The 10,417-nt window shown below is 35.5% G+C and overlaps 1 protein-coding gene across 1 annotated transcript; it reads right to left on the reverse strand.

Annotated features, from left to right (window-relative positions):
• Window positions 1–671: 671 nt before the first annotated feature.
• On the reverse strand, window positions 672–9,282 carry LOC110452247. Its single transcript, XM_021500634.1, has 4 exons — window positions 8,779–9,282; window positions 4,392–4,510; window positions 3,914–4,019; window positions 672–3,110 (listed from the first exon to the last, which is right to left on the reverse strand). Exons 2-4 carry the CDS (start codon window positions 4,462–4,464, stop codon window positions 2,813–2,815), a joined length of 477 nt encoding a protein of 158 aa, XP_021356309.1. The 5' UTR covers window positions 4,465–4,510; window positions 8,779–9,282; the 3' UTR covers window positions 672–2,812.
• Between the last annotated feature and the right edge of the window lie 1,135 nt (window positions 9,283–10,417).

A 10,417-nucleotide genomic window follows, 5' to 3' on the forward strand; every position in this document is an offset into this window, starting at 1 on the left:
GTAAGATCAAAATGCTTAGTCGCTTCACATTTAATGTGACTAAATTATTCATGAAATTAATAATAAATACTCTTAAATTAATGAGAACAACCGCCGCTGGACTATTTAGATTGGTTAAAGAATAGTCAATCAAACAGCAGTTAAGTTTGTTTATAATATCGATAAGAAGATGTAAATATTACCATAGATGTATCATCCTCGATATCCAGGAGTTACGCTCACTTTCGCTCTCTGCACTCCTGGAATATGTCATGGCAAAATTGAAGGCACGAAGATAGCTGTTTGATTGGTCTCAGGTAAAAAAAACTGACCAATCGCTAGGCCGATACCTCTCCAATGAAGATTACAAAGGAGAGACGCCCAACTTCAAAGCCTGTCAATGTTTACCGTTACATGGCCGCGAGATTCTTTTGATGTACATCAAAGGATCGAATTAGTCTTCTTGTTTCATTTACAAGGTGGCGCACACCGAGCCTTCAATTTTGCCATGACATATTCCAGGGTTGTAGAGAGCGGAAGTGAGCGTAACCCCTGGATATCGAGGATGGAGATGTATATACGTCTTTGATATTGCTTATTCCTTTTTAAATTATACATAAAGGGAAAGAACTCTCGAATGAGATATTGTAAATTTGTTGATTTAATCACTAACAAAATTGTTCATCATAAAAATAAAAATAAATACACAAATTATGTCATACCATATACATTTTGCTGGTTTTGCAAACTTTATTGATAATGATAAAATATATACATGTCAATGTTTAGGAATATTTGTCATTTGTTAAAGATTAATGCAACATGTGCATACCAGCAGCAATGGTACAATAATGACAATAGTTCATTTGTGTTTATGAGTCGAATGTTCTTCAAATTTTGAAATCCTCCGCATGCACCAAACAAATCAATATTTGACGTGTCTAATCATTGTTATACCACTGTTCATTCGTCGAAAGAAGTTTTTGTTCGTCACATGAGGAGGCTTTCAATTATGCATGCTAACTGTCCAAAAACACCATATTTGGACTGTTCCTGCACAGCAGCGCAATTTTGTTGCTATGGTAGGGCATCTACGTATGCGCATTGGAAACGATCGGCACCAGGAAAGATAACCCTAATTAACCAATTTGATGTTTATAAAAATATGGTAAATGAATTAAAGTTAAAATGTTTTTTTTTAAGGCCAACAATGACCTTTAACGCCCCAGGACCTCAAGTCTTTTCTGATTATGAATTAGTTATTGGTAACAAGTAACATGTCTAGCAGCAGGTCATTTTTCTTGATGCAAAGAGCATATACAACTTTATTTCTTTATGACTCATTGTAATTATATTTGGATTGATCATAATTTTATTATATTCATCGAAAAAAGAAAAAATACATGCATGCAGTGTTTGTGTGAATATATTAAAATAAATCTTTAATCGATTGACTTTCTGGACAAAAAAGGATCAGCTCCGTTTCTAAGCATATACAACATTGAATGGATAAATTCATCTCACATTTCTTTTTAAATAACAAGAGATCTCAATAATGTGTTTATGTGAAAAAAATAACACGTCACATGAAAATTATATAAAATCCAAATGATATATTGCAATTTAGAATTTAGTTGATACGTTAAGACCAAACACGAAGACATTTTTTGTTCATATACCATTAGGGTGATAAAGGTTTAAAGGGGATTTTTTTAGAGGCTTTATGATTTAAAAACTTTTAAATCGACTTTTTCTAATTCTTTTTTTCTTTCAAATGTTTTACATTTTCCCTCAAACATTTAATAGTTGTTTTTGGAAAAACGGGTGCAGTGTTGAACCTCCACGAGTAATTTAAAGCGCTATTCTAGTTGTCACCTTCAGACGGTTGACAATCCTTGATCAACAGTACATACAGGTCAGTACACACATTATATCAGCCAGCGTTATCAATCAAATTGTGTATGTGAAATAGAGTGTAGACTTTGATTTAATGAATGGCAACGCACACGCCATTATACTACAGCGTATACATGAAACAGTGAAGGGACAAACGCATAGCGTACTCAAGTAAAGAACATGTCTTTCAATAGCAATGCAGTACTTTATATATAAATATTATAATACAAAATCAGGTCAAATGAACTTCGTCATTTTTTTTTTCTTTTCCGCCCCTCATCAAATGTATATTAATTTTTCTACAAAACGAACAAGGAGTTACATATATTTAAGCTTATCTTTTTGTTTTAATACGATATCGTTTTAATTCCCAAGGATGGAATTTCGTATTGCCGTGACTGGGGCCTTTGGAACAATACCCGTAACAGTATGGTTCCCCTAAATGATCTTGAGGTGTTCTGATAACGATAAAATATTAATGATACTAAATAATCATCAATTGATATGCAATATATACAATGTATGCTGTAGTCATCCTCGAAAACAATATGTCCTCTTTATACAAGTTTCAGGTATATGTATAAAACCTTTACCAATCTTCAGGCTGATACGTGTCTTTAGAATATAGCAGAAGAGAACCACCTAACCTCAAAACCTAAAAAACAATAACGTTATGCTGCCGCGTGATTGCTTTGATCTTAATCAAAGAAACATTATAAGTCTGATTGTATCGTCCGCACGGAAGAAGTCGCGTAAAGAGACTTTTATCTATCATGGCATATTCCAGGGGTGCAGCCCTTGGAATTCGAGGCTGCTGTATATCTAGCGGGTGCTCCATGTTGTAACAGCCCATCCCGCTAAACAGCATACGGGTGGTTTTATTCGAGTATTAGCACACTCTTGAAACACTGAGATTTATCGAATATTGTCAATCATGTTAATATCTCTGCTCCTTAAAGTCCAGGTCCGGTACTTCCCCAGTGACATACAATTCTTTTAAAGCTGCATTCGTTTTTGCGTCGACAAATGCCGATCTTTCGAACACCTCGTCATAAAAATAACCGTCATCGTTATCCCGATTAGGTTCCTCATCATCTATTGAGAATAAGTTAGCCTCTCGTCTGCTTCCGGGAATGTCAATTGATGTACCGTCATCCTCGAGAGCGCGCTGACTACTTCCGGAAGATAGTCTTCGCCGGCGCTTTCGATTCCAAAAATCACACATTCGGAACATTCTACAAATAGAAAAATAGCAATTTAATTCACGTGACTGTAGTAACGATAAACACGGTAAACACATACATATGGTTCTATATCATGCTCAGGACTCATTTCTTTTGTATAATTTGACATTTGTTTTTAGAAAATGCCAAATGAAACGGAGATAGCCAAAATATAAATAAAAAGTTTTATATTTACTTTTGAACTTTTAAAAGAGTACATAATTAGGAAATTTCTAAGTAAAAAATTATCTTTAGCACTGACTGACGATTAAAACACTATTTCAGTCTGCTTTAATGAGGGCCGGGTAAACCAGACGTCCCCTTATTAAATATAAAAAAACACATTAAAACTTCAGAACGAAGTTGTCATATTTAGTTTTAGACTTATTTTATTGCCACAATTTGAAACAAAAAGAAAGGCTATATGTGACGATTGTTTTATTTCCCAAGCGATTATGATGTTATTTGTTTACTTTATGTACAGTCTGCGATTTTTACAAGAAATAAAGATATTAGAATGAGAGAGCGCGTGGTTAAGTGTGATGGAGCAAGGGTATTTTGCTTGAGGGTCGAATGGGACCTCTAGCGAGATTTTGTAAATTTCTTTTACAGCTACTTTATTTCAATATGTTTTAAAAGAAGATCATGTCCTTCTATGTAAATGGGGAATGCATATCTCAGTAATGAAGTTTATAAAGATATATTTCAAATAACATCCTTAATGCATGTCTCGGAGTTGGCTGATGCAATCCTCCTTTACTTCTCTCTCGGATTTGGTCATTGGTGTTTCCTATGCTTCCCATATCTTTACTCACCGTTTTGTACGATACATGTAAGTACATCCAATAGCTGCTAGGATGAACACAAGAACCCCCACCACGGTCAGACCTATCGTCAGACCCTCTGACTTGCTGTCATCATCTAAATTGAACAAGGACATTGCCGTGTGAATTGTGTGCATAGTTTTGTTTTGAATAATATGTTACCAATAGTAAACAAATTTGTACACATAAGATTTAAAACATCGGAGCTCGCATTCATTTATCAAGCATTAAAGTGACACATCGTCAAACGCCTTTATATAGTAGAATTTCTCTCACAACAATAAAAGTTCGTACTGGAATAAGTAAACCAGGATGTATGAAATGGATGGCTTGCACTCGATTAACTTAAAATAAAAAGATAAATAACTACTGGAAACAATCCTTTAAAAACGTGTCCATTCGCCAAAATAAGATATGTACTATAAATAACGTTTGCTGTATGTTTTTCCTTGTATGACTCATCACCTACCCAGCGTTCCCCCCATGGGTATCGTCGTGTTGCTGACGGGAAGACTTGTGGTACTGTAAGGTTTAGCTGACATTCGGTTTATTCATGGAGACCGAAGTTTTCTATTTCAGAATCCAGATCTGTAAAATATAGACATTCACCATCATACAAAGTAAAGTCAACGTTAAATTAGGAACATTGGCATGGAATGGTCAACTTCAATCAGTTGTACAATAACTCTCTCCTTTTTCTTTTCGTGTTAATGTTGATTCAATATACAGCGGAGTTGTCAGATATTTAACTCAATTACCCCTGAAATTTCATCATGAACTGTTCCAACCTTTGAGTTGGAAGAGTTCAGATGTGTCTTTAGGGGAGAAGGAGTTAAAGGAAGTAAGTAAACGCCTGTTAAAAATGTTAGTAACCCGATGCAAAAGGCCGAACGAAGTAAACACTAAATGTGTATTTTTGTTATTATCTCGTGAAGTTGGGCGACCCGATGGTTTGTTTGTCTACGCCACTGAGAGAATTGTGTTGGATGTTTTATAACACTGCGTAACATTTGATGGTTTTGCATTCCTTAATCCACTTTAACACTACCGTAAGAAAGGCGTATTTAATACATATTGAAGCAGGCTGTTGTGTTGTTATAGTTTGTCCAGATAGTTGAGAGTAGTAAATTATTTGCTCAATACATATTTCCATGGATATTTACTTCAAGTAGTTTCGGAGGTATGGACTGATTCTTAGGTAAATATCATACCAGCACAAAGTTTGTACAGATGCACTGGAGGACTTGTACATATATAAAAGGATTTCCTTTCAAGGAAAGAGTGATCAACTTAATAGAATGCTGTGTAGTTTTGTATTTATCAAACCTGAGCATTTGAATTATCACAATAGTTAATGGGATTGTTTTTGTTTTGTTTTTGTGAAAACTAAAAGTCGCCAGTTTCAATTTGGCGTGTTTTGCCCGGCATCATACAGGGCTTAATGTAGAAGCCGGTTTTCGGTGAGCAAATTGTGTACTTGAGATATTACCAGGAAATTGAGGAATAGATAGGTTGATAACGAAAGAAGACCGGAAGTTTGAGACATTCAAATACAAGCTGTGATTTAATTTATATCAGAATTAAGCATGAATTTCCGGCACCTACCACAGGTATAGTGGAACTACGGATTAGATTGCTATCTTATATCTATTAGTCCGTGGTAAAAATAAACGATTACAATCCGAAATACCTTGCTAATATGAGCAGGATAAATCATCAGTATCTTGACACCCCTTGGCAATTAATACATGAAGCAGAATTAGATATCACCACCCGACACCTTCACAATTAAGGTAGCATTAATATCTGACATCTCTCAACATTTGTAGCAGGACAACTAATCGCTATCCGACCCCCTCAATAATATCAACAAACTTTACCAGCCATATACAGACCAGGAACCTAGTGGAAAACCTAGTAAATTGAGAAGAAGAAAAAGCTAAATGTATCGTAAAGCTTACCATACATGCGGCAAGCATGTTGAAGAACCATTTCTAAAAGATTAGAAATGGTTCTTCAACATGTATGGTAAGCTTTACGATACGTTTGAAGAAAGAAAGTGAGGACAAACCTGTGAGCAGTGAGGTAGGGGAAATAAAAGAATCACCTTACCAAATGGAGAAAAGAAATGTTTGTTTCATAAAACTGTTGTAAAGTGCCATTCTATTATTAGAAATTATAACAATTGATTTCATTCAAACATATGTTATTGACAGTGAATAGTCAAAGGGATTAGGAACAAGTTCTTACAACTTACTAGGCCCTCTCCAAATTCATAGAAACAACAGCGAGCTCAGTGGTAGAAGGAAGGGGCATCGTACATACCCTGACAGTCAGACCTGTAGGATATAGGACACTGTTGAAACCTTTTAAAATATGACAATAATCTGTTTACTACTATATAAACACGTCAATTAAGATAACTGTACTGATCATGTACGACTTTGTGATTAAAGGAACAGGCAGTCAAGAGAACAGTTACATTATGCCTTGGTAGGGAAGCGATCATATTGAAAACCCAATTTGTAGATAAATTCTACATCTAGAAAGAGACAATTTCGAAATACAAGGGTTCCTTTTTCGCGTTCGATATACATTTCTTCGACACACAGAAAATACGTACAAGTTGTGAATAAACCCAGGCTAAAATCACTTGTGTATGAAGCCAAAACCCGTGGATGTTATCCTTGATAGGACTCAGTAACCTCTTCAAACCGGAAAAACCAAGGCCATCACGGTCGATAACTTCGAAAATTCATCGAAATTAAAATTCATTCAAATGGGGGGAAAATAAATTGGTTGGTATAACTCAGAACTTTTTGTTCGCCGAAGATGATAAATAAAAGCGATTTTTGCAGATATGTTAATGAAAAAAACACAATATAGACACATCCACATTTCCAGGGTGTTTATCTGAAATATAACCACATAATTTTATTATGAAAAAAAAAATATATAAAAAAAATACGTCAATATCTTTTGTGAATTTCGTAAATAAAAGAAACGAAATTGTTCAGTTGGAAAAAAATAAAACTAATTCATGTGTGAAACAATTTTTGCATGAATTTCGCTTTTTGATGATAAAAAAAAGACAAAACACTGCCCGAAGTCCGACGTAAATTCTTTTCCTTGTGATTCAGGTACCAACGGCAGGTCTACCTGACATGAAATGCAACAGTTATACTCTCTGTATACATATATGTGTTTCTCGAGGACGTGCAACATGTAATGATTTGATTATGGTTCGTGTTTAAACTCGGTTCAATAGAGTCAGTTTTCAAGTGGATGCGTATACCCGAGATCTAAGGACGAGTGTACCTGTGTAGACACAATAACGTGTGGGATGATTTGGCTATAAATAGTAAAACGAACCTGAAGCTAGTCGTGGGAGATACACGTATATCATGGACAGATGGTCGTTTAGTTTTGGCATGTTCTATTTTATATAATAAAAGAAGAATTAGACACTAGTTATAACATCTTATAAGATTCCTCTTCCGTATATCAAGAAAGCAGATTAGACTACACGTCTGTGCTCATTAAACAATTATACTGTGTTGTTGTAATGGCTTCCTATACACAGTGGCCAATATTTCAAAATACAAGAGGCCCAATGGGCCTGCATCGCTCACCTGTTATTAATCTAACACTTGTAATCTTAAGATTTCATAATAACCTATTAAAAGATTTAAACATATGACGCCTCTGACCTTGATTGTTGAATAAGGACATTAGGTTGAAAGTGGATCAAGGTCATTCATTTGAACTAACATGGTAGTCCTTCATCCCAGCATGCTACAGGCCCAATATCAGTACCCTGGGCCTTTTGGTTATTGAGAAGAAGTTGTTTAAAGCAAAAAGTTGACGCCGGACAACCGGACGACGGACGGACGGACGGACGACGGATGCTGCACCATAACATAAGCTCACTTGCCCTTCGGGCAGGTGAGCTAAAAATCAGAAACAATCATTTATTTAACAGTTTTGACCAAAGGTTACCCGACTTTCCCCTTACGTTTATGACACTAGGGTGCAGGAAACATTTTTAGACGCCTGCCACGCGATTTATCTATGGTGCCCTGGTCTTACGGATATTGAGTGTTCACGTCTAATAATAATTCATAAAAAATATTTAAATACGAACACTTTGCCTAAATGTTCATGTCCTCGTGGTATACAGGCATATAATCTGTGATGTGATGTGGAGCCGACCACTAACATTGAATGCGGATGTTATAGAAGTAATTAAAAAGCGTTACACGGAATGTGCAAGAAGTCGTAATCAAAAACCGGGGAGCTTATGTACATAAGAATAGATAACACAGCCAAACGTACCAAGATTTGTCAGCTTAACGAGATAAATATACTTTTTTTTTTATTCGGATTGAACACAAAACAATACATTTTTTAAAAACTTTTTATCAACTGATTTACAAACTATACTGTCGAGGATTTGTTTCTAACACATACGTACATACAGTGTACGCTGTACAAGTTATCAACGCTAAGGTCTTTATATGTGTTAAGCGGACTATGCTTGACAAATATTTTATTAGCATTGTTAGCATGCTCTATTTTTTTTTTTTATTGTGCATTTTATTTGCAGTACAAAATAGATATTGCATAAAGTTTTTCATTAGCATTTATTTGTTTCTGACAAAACATCTTCAAAATGAAGTATAAACACTTTCGGCATCAACAACATCACCACTTAGAAAATCACCAAACTGATTTTATGAAGCTGACAAATTTTGACGACATATTTATTGACAAAATGTCGATCGTACCATGGTGGCTCAAAGTTCAACCGAATTTATGTTTGTGCTAGAAAGATAGCTTTTCTTGACATGTCTTACCTGGTCAGTCTAAGGAATGATTCATGCCATGGTCAAGCTAATGTCCACTCAGCTTCATCACCAATGTCCTTTCAAAATTAAGGTTACTCTCGATCACATGACTATATGCAGGTGTCCATTTCCGGAAACTTCATTTCACGAGCTGACATCAATTTATCTAAATAAGAACGTGACGATGTTTTGTACATTGGTCGTACAACGTACGATGAAACATATAAGGTTCCTTAAAAATCTATTTTAGGTAAAATAAAAGCGTGCCTCCGCCCCTTCAACTCGCAGGAAGGAGCTATGTTCTAACAGGTGAATTATACAGGTAAGTTGTACATGTGTGCAGGTACATACTGGCACAGTCAGGTACAAGGTACTTATGTACACAGGTATAGATAACGAGGACGCACACCTGTGCTGCTGTCGTTAACATTATTTAAGGAACACAATCGATTGTACGTTTAAGTAAAATGAAAACAAGCCACACATATATATACATGACGCCTACTGCCGAATTTTGTTTTCTAGAATATGTTATAAGTAATATATTAAGTGCTCATACTATTGTTCTTATCTAATTAAGTATCCCTGGTACTCTAAAGGCACAACACTAGAGAGTTCCAGTGTGATTTTCCGTATGTACAGTAACCTCCCTTTTTGATATTACCTTCGTTCAACGGTTGAACCGGTCGGACCAAAGATGTTCGTTTATGAAATAAGGTCGCAACTAGTAATATAATCTGATGCTGCTTTCAGACGTTCATAAACATGTGCAGGTCCGCCAGGATCCATACCCGTAAATGTCACATGTAAAAACGAACATGCCCAAGGTAGATGTTAATAGGTTAGAGTAACAGTATAACAATATGGGGTTCGTGGTCCGAAATCTTGTCTAGTACCCCTGGCGTTTACAGGCTGCTCCATATTGTTATTTTTTAATAATTTTTATTTTGTCTTAATCAGTCAAATACAAGTCCCATTAAGTGTGAGTTTGTCTTCAGAAATGACTTACCAAAGATATAGTCATACAGGAAATAAACAACAGTTTTAAATCGGTACGATCTAATTAAAATCAGATCTCTCATTACACTACGTTATGGAGTAGATACATAAGGAGGTGTAATTTAATTAGATTAAAATTGGTAGTAACACATTTAGGCAGTGGTACGGGGATCTTCGGGAAGTAAAAGTCATAGTTTCTATATGTTATACATATTGTCAACCACTCACTAGCCAATTGGTATTTACACAATTCTAATTGTCTATAAACACATGTTCCCATAGGGAACGCAATAATATTAACAAACTAAAAAGTCACTCTTTTTCCAAGCTTTCAGGCTTAGCCCTTCGTCAGGGATTAACTGTCATCGGACCTCTATGTCACATCGTTCTTGACAAACAGGATGAGTAACTATGGCGTTGTATTATGTTGATCAGGTTTTATTTGAGCTTGCTTTCAGTATCATACTTGAAGTCCAAAACATCATTAAGTTCTGTGACTGGAAGTGTAAACAAATACGTTTTAATACTCGTTAAACTGTGTGCATGGAGCTTCTTGAATATAGCGCCTAAAAAGTGTACATGAAAAATAACAACCTCATACGAGCGTATAAGGGTTGTAATACATCGTACACAACCAGGTCACTCATCC

The sequence above is a fragment of the Mizuhopecten yessoensis genome, unplaced genomic scaffold (assembly GCF_002113885.1).
Source record: "Mizuhopecten yessoensis strain PY_sf001 unplaced genomic scaffold, ASM211388v2 scaffold6505, whole genome shotgun sequence".
NCBI classification, from domain to species: domain Eukaryota; kingdom Metazoa; phylum Mollusca; class Bivalvia; order Pectinida; family Pectinidae; genus Mizuhopecten; species Mizuhopecten yessoensis.

Coding starts and splice junctions, on each gene's coding strand:
- LOC110452247 (XM_021500634.1), bottom strand. CDS start 4,464: ATGTCAGCTAAACCTTACAGTACCACAAGTCTTCCCGTCAGCAACACG. Junction 4,020..4,391: donor ACCCATGGGGGGAACGCTGG/GTAGGTGATGAG, acceptor TGTTCAATTTAG/ATGATGACAGCAAGTCAGAG. Junction 3,111..3,913: donor TACATGTATCGTACAAAACG/GTGAGTAAAGAT, acceptor TTCTATTTGTAG/AATGTTCCGAATGTGTGATT.